Genomic DNA, 14,176 nt, shown 5'->3' with positions numbered 1-14,176 from the left:
GGGTGGGGTATAAATAGTAAAATAATAAAAAATTATTATCATCATCATCATGCATAAATTTTAGGAAATACCACTCTGCTTTTTTTTAAAGCCACAGGGTATCCTAATTGCAAATATCCCATTTCACATCTAGATAGACTTCTGCCACAAAAGGGTCTACTCTCCCCAGCCAGGCGTTGTGGAAGGATACTATGGTTGAGGATAATAACCAGACTGAACAGGGATAGACTCGCCCCACCCTACTAGTCCCTGGTGTAGATTATCTGAGGGTTGGAGGATGTCTTGGTCCTAGATTTGGGCTAGTAGCCAGATTGGAACAGGGGTAGCAAAGTCTGAAGAGATTGTGATCTACTCACAGAATTAAAAACTGGCAGTGATCTACCCCCTCTTGGGGAGTTCAGATCAAAGTTGTTGAGATTTTTTTTTAGGAAGGCCCATTTTTAGGGGTTCAGGTCAGAGTTGTTGAGCCCTGTTTTTTGGGGGTGAATGGCTAAAATGTTGAGCGTTTTTTAGGGGAGCCAAAGTTGTTGAGCTTCTTTGGGGGGAGCCAGTGATCTACCACAGACGTCCAGTGATCTACCGGTAGATCACGATCTACCTGTTGGACGTGCCTGGAATAGAATAATCCAGATCGTTCAAAACCCTCTGGAGCTGAGATGTTGCCACAGGCTTCAGCACCTTTATATTGCTTGAGTTGAGCAATATAAAATAAATTCTTCAAAACAAGGTACCTAATGATTTCTGGAAGATGTTTATTGTAAAAAAAAATAACATTTCTGGCAAAATGCTTGAAGACTTCATCTTACGCTGATAGTGGCACGCCAGGATTTTAAGTGGTTTGGCTGAGAATCATAATCTCCAAGAGTAAGTCCCCGCTACTTTGATGGGGCTTCACAACCCTGCTTGCCAAATTGCCCCTGGAATGACGGGGTGGGGGAACAGGGGACAAAAAGGAAAGTTAGGGCATGAAGGTAAAGGGCACCTTCCTTCAATGCTCCCCAGTATTTCATCTGATTCTAAGCACTAATACAGCCTGCCTTTTCTCTGAAAAGCAGCATTTGCTAAGGCTGCTTCTTCAGGACTTGCGTGGTAGCGGCAGTCCTTCTCAGGATCTCTCACTGGCTCACTCTGAAAGACAAAGAAAGGAAGCACAATACTTTTGGTCTTCAAACATCTACTCACCTCTGGAACAGATCGCCTCCTGGGGGGAGGGGAAGACCACACACGCAATTACACCCACCTTGCATTGCCCCGTCCCTTCACAGCAGAACTCAGTCAGGCTCTTTACCTTTCTGCCACCCTACTAATGATTTAAGGGAGGACTTTCTTCCAGGCTGCTTTGAGGTGGGGCACCATCAGTGGTTGAAGGTGTAGGAACAGCATCAGTTTCTGAGTTAGCCTGTCAGCGGAGAGTTCTCAAGTGCCACTGTGCAATGCAGAGGGATACCAAAGCTACAAAGAGACATCCAGCAGGATTCTGTTCCTCCGAAGAGTAAGGAGCCTTCCTTATCTCCCCATCCCTGAGCTGAAATTCCAATTGCAACTGCATTGTGTGCTCCACTTCAATTAAATGTGTGCACCACATAACTGACTTCCAACAGGAAAATCTAAGCTGGTCTGCAACAGGGCATGTGCCTTTTTAAAAGAAAAGAAAGGAAAATAATTTATTTATCGACGCTTTACAGCTTTTGGAAGCCTTCTAAGCGTGAAGATTTTAAAAATTCACAACCTAGTCTCAGGACAAATGCACCTTAGCATTTAACCAGCATCTTTTTTTACAAAAATGGATATTGAATCAGCTGGTGGGATCAGAGAGGGAATGTAACCCCTTTTCTCATTCATTTCTACTCATCCTGAGGAAAATCCCTTCTCCAAAGATGCGATTTGCATTTGGGGTGGGGGAAGGATTTCCTCAGCACCAACAGATGAGACTTCCTCTTCAGAAGAGGAATCCCCCCCCCCCGGACCACAGAAGGGGAGGAAAGGATTAAGTTCCTCTCCATGCCTGTCCTGATCCCATTGTTATCGTATATTTATATACTGCTTTTCATCCTAGAGGAGCCTTGAAGTGGTGTACTCTTTAAACACAAAATATACACTAAAGTACAAGAAAACACCATAAATCAAGCAAAAGTGCTAGGCCACAAAATCACTTCGTGAGGGCCAAAAGCAAGCTCCCACAGTAGAGAATTAAAGGGTGCTCTCAGCAACACTACACCCCCCACACACTTAGGGGAGGGCTAGAAACACCAACAAGAAATTCAAAACTAAACTCAACAAGAACTGAGGGTGCTCTCATGAAAACCCCAGCAGTTTAAGGTCCTGAGGTCAGTGGGTTGAATTTTAAATGGAGTGGTGGCCACTTAGGACAAGAGAGGAGACAAATCTTGTTACAGCCTACTCTTAGCCAGAGACCCAAAGCTCTAGAACAGGATGGGGATGAGGTAACTATGCCCCATTCATTTTCTGGCGTCACCCAGGCCTTTCATGTGTACGTGGATCAGGTTCTGCAGCTTTCTAACAAACTACAGCTAAGAAGTGTGTTCAGCTCTTGGGCTCGGAAGGAAAATGAGCTTCCCATCCTGGCCGTTGGCGAGAGGAATGGGAGAGTAATGCTATCAAGCAGTAGCAGCGTTCCTGCTTCCAGCTTACGAGCCAAAATGAAGGAGGCTCTAAAAGATTTGACAGAAGTTGCACTATTTTGGCTGCACAATGAAAAGCAGTAGGGAGAGGAAACTTTATACACAAGGAGCAGAGATGGGTAAACTGTCCTGCTCTTAAGTAGGCTGCACCCACAAGAAGCCAGTGCCCAAGACTGGAGGGGCCACCAAAATAACCTCAACACACAAAAACTGCACGAGTCACAAGACATTCTAGGCATTCTCAATGAACACTCATGGACCAACTCAAGCAGCAATTTACAGAGAATGCTCTCTCACTGGATGGAAGATGCCGATGTGGGGACAAGGGGAAAACACTGGTTTTTACTCCTCATGGAGTTAAGTTTTAATAAAAACTGAGTAAAAATTTGACTAGTTTTGATGGGGGGGGAGCACTTTTAAGATGGTGCAGATGCCACTGTTGATGTGTCTGTGTGCAAGTGTACTTGCATTACTTTATTAGTACTCATCCCACCCCCCCACAGCCTAACTTCATTTTATTGGAAGGTTTGCCCCTCATATTTTAGAATGACCACATTAATATACGCACAAGACAGGAGCTCCAGAGAGGTACCCAAAGGGAAAGTCTTTTCTCAACTCCAGCCTTGAGGTAAACTCACTTCCGGATCCAGGGGTGCCCCTTCCACCTGCCAAATAAAGCCATGTTACAATTCTGGCTCAATACCATGACTATCTTGTCAATGGATCCTTGCCTTCTGAATTCCGGTGTCTTGGGTTTAATCCACATTAAATATTTTACAGGCATTCCATCTTCCTTCTTGAAGACAGGGTATTTTTATCCTCTACTCACAAAACGGGATCGGAGCAAAAGGTTGGGATCACCATGGTTTTAAAAGCAACCACAAGAAACCATTGCCTAACTAAGCCAATGGGCCACTGAAACAACCTGGCTACACGAGGATTGCACAAGTTTGATAATCTATAAGCATTATCAACAATCCTACACTTGATGCAGCAATTTATAGAATGTTCTCGACTCTTGTACCATTAGCTCCTCTCACTACGACTAAAACAAGATGTATTTAAATCTGGTTTCATCAGATGCAGGTAAAGTGGCAGACACCCATTAGTTTTCATCTACAGTATCATCAAACAAGTCCAGAGTGATTTCCTAAGATTTTAAAGTCATGGCAATGTGTGCTTACCATTCCCATCAAAATACCTACAAGGTGTCTGTCACACCCACCCACACCCCAGGTTTTATTTTATGGGAATGGTTTTACAGTACTATAATTTCAGATTCAAAAATACTTTCTTTGAAACACAACCAATCAACCAACCACCCCACTCAAGACTTTTCGCTTTGTGGAGTTTGCTTTCTGCCCCATCTAAACAAAGCAAAGAAACCAGTTTACTGTGGTCAGAAAGCTGTCTCCCACTCATTAAGATGCCAAAATACCATTGGTGGAGCTTGCCTACTAAAACAGTCCATATTTTGAAACTACTGCCAATTTTATTTTTTCCACTGTCATTTAATTACTCTTGATTTTTAATGTCTTATTGTGTATTTTCATTGTCGCTAAGATGTTAAATTGTACTGAAAATCATACTGGCATACGTGTTTATGAAGGGTGTATATCAGGCACCCCCAAACTGCAGCCCTCCAGATGTTTTGGCCTACAACTCCCATGATCCCTAGCTAAGCAGACCAGTGGTCAGGGATGATGGGGATTGTATTCCAAAACATCTGGAGGGCCGAAGTTTGGGGATGCCTGGTGTATATAAATGGCTTAAAAAGCCAACAGTGGAAACTCTCTTGTATCTGCCTCAAAACCGTACCCAACCAAGGAACCAGGCTTGTGGTAGCTCCAGTAAATTATAAAGAAATAAAGAACAGAAAAAGCAGTGAAGCAGGAGGCACTACCTCAGGCACCACCAAGATCAGTAAGTGCTCAGCAGCAGCAGCAGCAGCAGCAGCAGCAGCAGCAGCAGCAGCAGCAGCAAACTCTTCCAGCAGGAAAGGACAGGACACCAGAAGCCACAACAAGAATCCCTTCCAATGAAGTATTGACTGTTCTGAAGCCCATGTATTTGTTGCCCCAGCCCTTTTCAGTGTCTCACAATAGTTCCCTGAGATTTATCACAAAACAAGCCTTGATGTATATGTGACAAAAAGCAGGTTGGCTATGAAAATACGGCCTATGCAAAGGTCTGTGTACCCTTGCACAGTCTGTGCAAAACAGCTGCATTCTATATCTAGGACACACAATGCAAAAGAAGCAAATTTGCATATGCACTTATTTCAATTGTGCAATGAATGTTTACACTGCATGACTTGATCTAGTTTTGCTAGCCACAGGGAAAAGCAAGAAGGCGTGCAAAGCACTTCAAGTCCTGGGCCCACGATGAGATAGCAACTTCTGAGATTTTAGTAGGTAAACTCCCCTCTCCCCAAATATATTCAGGCATATTGTCAATGCTAAAACATGTTTTTCTCTTATTTTTAAAAATCAAAGTCTGGTATTTTCTGCAAGTCACAAATTTGGAAGGAAAGGTGGTGGTGTCTTAACTCCCATGAGCTCATGGCATAGAGCCCCACCTACACGTTAGCTCAGTGGTTTTCACACACTGCTTTGGGACCCTTTTCTTAGCTACCTGAGTGGAAATATTGGCAACAGCAGATAACCTGCCCTATTAAGACAGATTGCCCACTGTTACAGATATTCCTCTGTGATGTAGTCAAACAAGGAGTGGTATCCAACAAAGTTTACTCAGAGAAAACTTACTGAAATTAAAGGGCAAACTTTGTTATCAATGGGTATACTTTTTGGTAAAACTCAACCCGAATACAGTCATACCTCGTGTTGTGTCCACTGAGGGTTGCATTTTTTTGTGTTACGAACGCGGCGGACCCGAAAGTGTTTACTTCTGGGTTTCACCGCGTGCGCATGCGCAGAAGCGTTCTGGGCACTGCGTGCAGAAGCGCTCTATCGCGCATGCGCAAAAGCGCCGCTCGGGGTGTGGACTTTTCGTTGTGCGAACGGCACCCCGGAACAGATCGGGTCCGCAACCCAGGGTGCCACTGTACCACCCAAGGGATGATAGCCTATATTCATGGATACATCCAGTTCAGGCTCCACAGGCCAGGCTGGTATCTTACATGCTTACCCCAGAATACCTCAACGGCAGAGGTTCTGTGGCACACAAGCCAATATAGAAAGAATCCCAAACACAAGGCACAATCTTTCAAACTGACAATATACAAAGCACCCAAATACAAATGCTTGTAGGCTTTAGCCCACTGAACTAAGTACTGAAATTCCTTGGCATCTCCTCTCCAAGGTATCCGTTTAACAAATACACAGCAGTTTAAAATATGTGCCATGTATTATGGCTTTAAATTGGGCATAGTTGAAGTGTTAAAACGTCAAGAACAAATTTCATTTTCAGAAGGGCATTTAATAGGCTTCGTGAAGCCAAAGAACTGAATACAGGAATTCCTTAACCACTTTTAGTACAATATCGAGTTACATGTGTGTCTTCCAGTTTAAAAAAAAATATAAACAAACGGTTTTTCAAGAACAACTTGCAAGTTCTGCAAGCTTCGGTTCTAGGTACATCATACAGTATAAATTCTGATTTCTGAAGATCAAACACACGTCTCCCTTTATAATCAAGGGGGTTTTGCCTTCCACCATACCCCTTGCTTGCTACACCATAGGACTTTTACAAAACTACAAGGTATTAATGCATTTATAAAAACAAGGAGGATCCTCACACCTTGCTCAGACTCTGGGGAATTTTAGGTGAAGAATAGGTCAGAACCCCCATCTTGGTGTGTTAAAAGAAATCCAGGGGGTGGAGGTGGGGGAAAGCAATAAAAGTATGTATTCAAAAATGCTTAAACACACCTGTAAAAAAAAAAGGCAAATTAAAATGTTTTCCTTCAGAAAGCTCTAACAGGCCATCCTGTAGCAGAAGCTGTTGGGCTGCTTGTGGTAAGACTACAAAAAGGGAAGATACAGGTAGAGAACTAAACAAGATTCAGCGAAGCTCCAAAAATCTTTATAAATACGGCCATTGGAAGGACGATCTTGATTCAGGAAGGATTTATGCTCGGTGCAAGCTGAGGACAAGAAGCAGGTACAGATCATAAAGTACACTGAAGAACATTGGTGCTTGATGCTAACCTAGATTCCCTCCTCCCAGCCCAGGGCAACTGTTCGCAGCCTTGGAGATGATGCAGGGGGGAAATTATCTGCCAATAAAGAGTATTCGCATACACCTTTTTTGTTTTTCAACAAAAGCAAGACCGTATTAGGAATGTAGAGGTTTAATTCCCATAAACTTACGGTTCGGAGAAAGTTTCCGTGTGTAAAAGGCTGTAGTCATGGTTTTTATAGGCTGGCTCAACAGTGTCCCTTAAAAACAAAGTGTGTGGATGGGTTTAACTGTCCCATTTTTATTTTTTGCTTTACTCCAGCAACAGGCCAATTCTGCATACGCAATTATGCTAGACTTGCTGATGAGGAAAGGAGTTTTGCTGACAAAGTTAGTCTGTGACGTGAGAGAACTAAGTCCTATGCTTTAGTAGCTATCCTGATATAAGAAGCAGATGGTGCTTAGACATACACTTACCTAGTTATCGTAGTTGTCTCTGTAGGAGCTCCCAGAGTAACGGTCTCCATAGCCTCCTTGATTCCTTGAGGGAAAAAGAACAGAAGACTGATATGTCACTGCTGAGCTGCTGCTAGATGCTATACATTGAGTGAGATTCAGTGTAGTATGAGCAGGCATCCATCCACTCATGCAGTGGGGATTCTTCTTTGCCTCCTCCCGCCCATGAAAAAAAATCTGCTCTGGGGACCTGAAGAACCACCCAGAACTTATTTTGGGGCTGCTGTCCCATTGTACAGGTAGGCATATTAAAATATCAATATTATGACAAAATTACAAAAAGAACCTTTACGGAAATGCTCATTTATAAACCTCATTCTTATTTAAGTGCTGTATATAAATTGGTCATTAAGAGAGGACCAATTTAGTAAGGAGGTTATAAAAACTGAGTAAAAACTGAGGCATGGCAGGACGAATCTTCCTTTCTACATGATAGCCTGTTGTTACTAAAACAGCATGCAATACCTGCAGCTTCCATGCCATAGCAGCATACAGCGGGCTAAGCCTATTTCCAAATGCTAAAATAATCAGGAGCACTTCAACAGCTCTCTTTTGCTACCTCTAAGGAAAAGTTTAATGGTTCAGAAGGAACTCTCAAACTGTTATTCTAATACAGAACACAAAGGATCATGATCTCAACATCATATTTGTAGGTACCACAATCTGCTGCAACCAAGTATCTCTTAGGTGCGTGTGTTGGTCTTACCTGCTGCCATAATAGTCTCTAGATCCACCATAGCCACCGCTTCTGTTATCATAACGGCCACCTCCATATCCTCCACCGCCTGCAGCAAAGATATGAATGTTTATCAAGCCTATTTGCTCCCACACCACTAAGCAGTTAGCACTGAAGGGCACAAGCCACTCACCTCTGGAGAATCCACGTCCACGCCCTCTGCCTCCAGAAGAGCCACGGGAGGATTTTCCAGCCTGGTCCACTCTGATCTGACGCCCATCCACAGACTTGGGGAGAAGCAAGAGAACAAATCAGAGCCAGAGCTTTTAACCAAGATGTATGCTACTCTTCCAAAGGGACGCGGGTGGTGCTGTGAGTTAAGCCACAGAGCCTAGGGCTTGCCAATCCGAAGGTCGGCGGTTTGAATCCCCGCAACAGGGTGAGCTCCCGTTGTTTGGTCCCAGCTCCTGCCAACCTAGCAGTTCGAAAGCCCGTCAAAGTGCAAGTAGATAAATAGGTACCGCTACAGCGGGAAGGTAAACAGTGTTTCAGTTTGTCTGGTTTGCCAGAAGCGGCTTTGTCATGCTGGCCACATGGAAGCTGTACGCCGGCAAGATGAGCGCCGCAACCCCCAACTCGGTCATGACTGGACCTAATGGTCAGGGGTCCCTTTACCTTTTTATGCTACTCTTCCAACCTGCTAACAAGGAGGCAGGAGTCCAATATAATCAAAGCTTGGATTAAAATTTTGTTTTGAATGATTTGCATCCTCTGCCACTGGGAAGCAGAACAAATCCCTGTTCTGCTGAATGCTATGGAATACCCACAGAATATATATTTAATTAAATTAAATATTTAAATAAATTTTATTATTGAATTTTTTTTTAAAGCTGAATTCAGGACAACCAGTTTTGTGTATCTCATTGGTTGGTGCACCCCAACCAAACAGACCTGACTTTTCCACACAACTGACATCACTTATGACATCAGTTGAGTGTAACTTGGGAGTGAAATGGCATCATGGGCCAAATGTGGATTCTGGGCTGACAAGCCACAGGTTCCCCACCCGAGTTTAGAAGAGCATCATGAAGTTGCTGTAACAAAAGGTGAATTAAGCAATCCTGGAGCTGTAATTCAGGACTAAAAATTATTGCTGCTCACTGTGCTGCACACCCACCAAAGTAAGAGTAGGTAGTTACAACATTTTGCAATACAATCATGACAGATCACATCTAATAGCCTTCCATATTCTAGGAAGTTGCAAAGAAAGTGGATGCAATAGAGCAGGCATCCCCAAACTGCGGCCCTCCAGATGTTTTGGCCTACAACTCCCATGATCCCTAGCTAACAGGACCAGCGGTCAGGGATGATGGGAACTGCAGTCCAAAACATCTGGAGGGCCGAAGTTTGGGGATGCCTGCAATAGAGAATGAATAAGAAATGGTGAACAATCTATGCGGGCGACACTTACCTCTCCATTCATAGCCCTCATGGCATCCTTGGCATCTTCAGGACGGCAATAGGTAATAAAACCAAAACCCCTGGACCGCTGCGTCTCCCTGTCTTTCACCACAACCACTGGAGAGAGAAAAATTTTAACAGATTATTTTCCTGGCTCTTTTTCTGCATGTAGTTGACAGCCAGTGTCCCTTGCCAGGTTCCGTCTTTAGCCCCACTTCAGACTCAAAGACTGCTTGGAAGGACATTATAGCCACACGGGGGCATCTGGGAAATAAGCTTCAAGAATTGGATGCTGAAGAATAAGAAAAACCCTGCTGTCTATCTTACTGGGGAAATAAGATGCTGTTATTAATGAGCTCATGTAATTTATTAACCAATCTCTCAATTACAAGGGCTTGCTTCCAGGAAAGCTCAAATCTATACATCAAGAGGTCTGTAATATCGACGCACAATCCTTCCCAACTAGACATCTTGATACCTTTGTATTTTTTCAATACAATTTATCACTTTGAAAATTAGGAAGATCCAGCCATGTATCATTGGCATTCTTCAAATATAACCTATACATGCCCCTCATCCCACTTTGCCAGCTATAAATAATCAAGACCACTTTGGATCAAGGTTTTATAAAATTAAGGCTATATTGAAACATTGTGCTAAAACAGGCTTCCTCAACCTTGGCCTTCCAGACGTTTTTGGCCTACAACTCCCATGATCCCTAGCTAGCAGGACCAGTGGTCAGGGATGATGGGAATTGTAGTCTCAAAAACATCTGGAGGGCTGAGGTTGAGGAAGCCTGTGCTAAAACATATAGTAAAGGATGCTTTCATAACCTGTGGGGTAGGGGAAGGAAGCAGGCTGACTTCATTAGGAAGAACTTCCTGACATTAGGAAGAACTTCCCGACAGTAAGAGCTATTCAACAGTGGAATTTGCTTCCAAGGAGTGTGGTGGAGTCTCCTTCTTTGGAGGACTTTAAGCGGAGGCTTGACAGCCATCTGTCAGGAATGCTTTGATGGTGTTTCTTGCTTGGCGCAGGGGGTTGGACTGGATGGCCCTTGTGTTCTCTTCCAACTCTAGGATTCTATGATTCATGGTTTTCTCACATCACAAGAGTGTAAATAGAGTTGAGAGGAAGGGATGAGGAAATTAAACAGGGCTAGGAAACTATTGTATTTACAGAACTGTTTTAGAGAGGATTGGGGGAAAGGCTGGATGTGTTTGGTAATGACTAAAGCAAGCCATGGGACTGAATGGCAAGCTTTGCTATTTCAGTTTAATTAGATTAATATTGAAACAAATCAAATGAGCAAGCCATAGTATTAATGACAACACAATTTGGAGAAAGCAAGATGCACATCATTAACTTTATATTGCCAGGAGTATCACTTCAGAATGCAGATATGTATCAAGTGCTCTCTCATGTTAACAAAACCCCATTTGTTCAATATGAACATAGTTGGACAGTCTTCGTCACACACTGATTTTGAATGTTCAGAAAAAAGGATTTTACATGAATAAGCAGGCAAACTCCAGCTGTGATCTGAAGTGATACAGCACAGGAATTGCTAGTAAATCGTTCAAGGTTGCTGACATTAACACAGGGGTGAGGCCAAATGTGGTCATTGAGGGCTCTCTATCAGGGATGGTGGCTCTTGCTTGCCACAAGAATGAATGGTGATTTTCTGCCTCATCCAAAGAGTTGTCATGCCTTGAATGCCAGATGTGACAAGTCTTTTAACTTATCATACCGGTAGTATAGTTGCTATCATTGTTTGAGTGTATGCACTTGCAAACTCCAAATCCCTACCAATTGGTTTCCTGGTGCAGAAACATTAACAGATTCAGAACTTCTGTAATGACAGAATAAAATCAGGTGCGACACCCTTCCTCACCTTCTGCAATGTCTCCATAGGGGGAGAACAACTGCTCCAGATTCTGCTCATTGGTGTCAAAACTGAGCCCTCCAATGAAGAGTTTTCCTTCATCTGATGCCATTGTTGAAGTGATCTGTAGGGAAGAAATGTGTTTAGATATGGCAAACATATGTGGGAATAAGGACAAAAGGTAACAGGCTACACTAGCAATTTACAAGTAGCTGCTCACCAACAACTAACATCCCGTTTTCATTTTCCAGGAAAACAAATTATCATTAATTTGCCTGTCAGCAAAACATCCAAGGCCTGCTGCTCTTTTGTAAACCAGTTTCCTTCCTTCTGCTGGACTGGGGCAAATTAATATTCATTAAACCAATGAATAATATGGTACAAAGCCAGGCTTCTTCTTAATCTGCTGTATGATCATCACCACTGATGTATAGGTTGCGCATATTGACCAGGGTAACACCTTCCTTTTGTAGCTTATCTTCATTAGTTGCCTGACTTCCAGTAGCAGTCTCACTTCCAGGCCGGGTGCCTCTTAACTTTGTTTTACTATCTGTTTACCACTGAACTGAGACCCATAATTATCTTTGTCAACTGAGCATTGTAAACTTAACATGTTTACTTTCCCCTGAATGCCCTGAGGCAGAGACATGGTGAAGCTGAAAAATTACTTCTTCTGTTTTTATTTGCAGCCATTTATTTATCTGGAAGCAACAAACTGAAAAATCAATGTTGCCTATTTTTTATTTCCAGTAGATCTTACTCCCAAGCGATTGTGCACAGAACTAGTCTTAACTGTAATCCTGTGCAAACTTATCTGGGAATAAGCATCACTGAAAACAATGTGACTGACTCTCAAATAAACATGCAATAAGGCAGCATATACTGTGGTCAAAAAGTGGATATATGTGTGTGGCCATTTGCAGGAGTAAAGAATTTTCTAAAAAGTTTACTCAAAGGTAGGACTGCTAATGTTGCCCTCTTGTTCTTTTGGTGCTTCATCTTAATACCAGACAAGGTGTTCTTGTGCCATTACTTTTAATGTTAGAAGTGTTTATATCTTGTGCCTTCTACAGTAAAGGACAGTCTTATGAGTGCATAAAAGTACATTTTACTGGACACAGAATGAGCCTAGCTGTTAACAGTTCTTCATTATTCTAGAGGTAATTAAGATACAGGTGACTGGGGTTAGCTATAAGCAGGCAGGAGTGAATTAGCTACAAATGAGCAGTTAATTTGTTTTCCCAGTGATATAACTGTGTTAATTGCCAAACAGAGATGGAAGATGCTTATTTCCCCCACTCGAAGTGCCTATCTGAATTGCTTTCTCCAGTCCAGAGCGTCAGATAAGCTATCAGGCAGACGTTGAGGTTTGGACATGCCAAGGCCAAATGCTAATAAGCACTTCTCAATTTTCATCAATGCCTGCTTCAGAAAAATGGATGGCTAAATGAAGTAAGCATGCAGGCAGTCTTTTTCACATATGAAAAGGAGGTGGCAGTGTTAAGCCACTTCCCTACCTTTAATACTATTTATGATTAAAGTGCATTAGGGTGAACACACTTTGAATCAAGTTGTTTTTTTATTTTTAATATTTTGTTGGAAGCCACCCAGAGTGGCTGGGGAAACCCAGCCAGATGGGCAGGGTATAAATAAAATATTATTATTATGGCAACCTCATTGTAACTAGTATTTTATGAGGGCTAATTGTTGTTATAGCTTATTTACCACCCTTCCGGCTTGACATGTTTTACACCCATGTGCAATGATGAACCCCAACAATCGTTCAGCGCGTTTTCTAGTTTACGGGAAAATGAGTATCTGCTTGGATTAAGTCCTCAGCCATACAGGTGGATCTTGCTTTCAAGCAAAAAATATGTAAGATCAGGGCTTCTCGAACCATCTTATGAAGCCTGGTATTGACTCCACCTTGAGCAGCAACTACTAGAATGCTGTGGTCAATAATTTTGGTAACATGCGGCTGACGACCTGAGGCAGCTTTCATCTATCAGGTGCGTATGGTAAGATCCTGAAATCTTAGTGCATCAATATCAGGAGCAAGTCATCGAAGGAAGGTTCGATGTGAGTGTTGCAGTGGCTCCCGACGGCTTATCAACGCAGACCTGCAGAGAGAATGGGCTTCCATTCTTTGCCCCAACCAGTCCACCCCTCCCCCCTGCTAAAATGGCCGCGAACACGTGGTCTGAACAGAATGCGGGAAGGCGAGCTCAGCGCGTTTCACGTTCTACGGACTGAGACCCCAGCAGGCATGCGCAAAGACTACCCCGCTGCTGTCCCGCGCTCCGCGAACAGCCTTCGCGCAGGCGCAGTAAGCCAAGGGCTCCTCCTCTCCCGCCCCCGCGTTAAACCCGCTGCTACAGCGGACTTGGCCACGTCTAATGCTCTCCATCCCCCTGGAACAATTTCCTCCCTTCCTGGTGGTCTTCAGCAACGCACTTTACTCCTTGCGAAGGAGACTGAGAGAACGGCGTTTCAAACACAAGTGTGCGCAGAGGGGCCCTCTCGTTCTTTATGAGCAGCCGCCGCCATTTTGTGTAGCGTCTCTCCCTTCAGCCTCCCCCGCCCCACACGGCGAAGAGGTAGCTTTCTTCCCCGTTACTCTCCCTGCTCCCCTTCCATGCTCGATGCAGCGCCCCTCCTACGGCTTTCCTGCAGCGGCCTGGGGCTTCCCCGGCGTCAAAGCACTCACCGAAGCCGGTCTCTGAGCAGGATGCGAAGAGAGCCGTTAGCCACTGAGGCAAGAGGGTATCGCGATGGCGCCGAAAGAGAGAGAGAGAGAGAGAGACGCAAGCGAGGAGAATGAAAGTGAGGCTGCGGCTAGGCCACGCCCGACACGCA

The 14,176-nt window shown here is 43.8% G+C and overlaps 1 protein-coding gene across 3 annotated transcripts; it reads right to left on the bottom strand.

Moving 5' to 3' along the window:
* Positions 1-732: 732 nt before the first annotated feature.
* Positions 733-14,176, bottom strand: LOC118097576 (cold-inducible RNA-binding protein). Of its 3 annotated transcripts, none has more exons than XM_035140551.2 (7): positions 14,028-14,176; positions 11,330-11,444; positions 9,446-9,552; positions 8,168-8,261; positions 8,005-8,083; positions 7,260-7,323; positions 733-1,128 (listed from the first exon to the last, which is right to left on the bottom strand). In XM_035140551.2, the coding sequence occupies exons 2-6, from the start codon at positions 11,430-11,432 to the stop codon at positions 7,260-7,262; spliced, it is 447 nt and encodes a 148-aa protein (XP_034996442.1). In that variant the 5' UTR covers positions 11,433-11,444; positions 14,028-14,176; the 3' UTR covers positions 733-1,128. The 3 variants fall into 3 exon arrangements, with proteins under 3 accessions (XP_034996442.1, XP_034996441.1, XP_060124964.1); XM_035140550.2 differs by lacking the exon at positions 733-1,128 and adding an exon at positions 6,060-6,747; XM_060268981.1 differs by lacking the exon at positions 733-1,128 and adding an exon at positions 6,731-7,042.

The sequence above is a fragment of the Zootoca vivipara genome, chromosome 16, assembly GCF_963506605.1.
Source record: "Zootoca vivipara chromosome 16, rZooViv1.1, whole genome shotgun sequence".
Lineage (NCBI taxonomy): Eukaryota > Metazoa > Chordata > Lepidosauria > Squamata > Lacertidae > Zootoca > Zootoca vivipara.
The sequence above is the reverse complement of the archived record's forward strand: the minus strand, read 5'-3'. Positions and strand labels throughout refer to the sequence as shown.

Coding starts and splice junctions, on each gene's coding strand:
- LOC118097576 (XM_035140551.2), bottom strand. CDS start 11,432: ATGGCATCAGATGAAGGAAAACTCTTCATTGGAGGGCTCAGTTTTGAC. Junction 9,553..11,329: donor CTATGGAGACATTGCAGAAG/GTGAGGAAGGGT, acceptor TTCTCTCTCCAG/TGGTTGTGGTGAAAGACAGG. Junction 8,262..9,445: donor TGAGGGCTATGAATGGAGAG/GTAAGTGTCGCC, acceptor CTTCTCCCCAAG/TCTGTGGATGGGCGTCAGAT.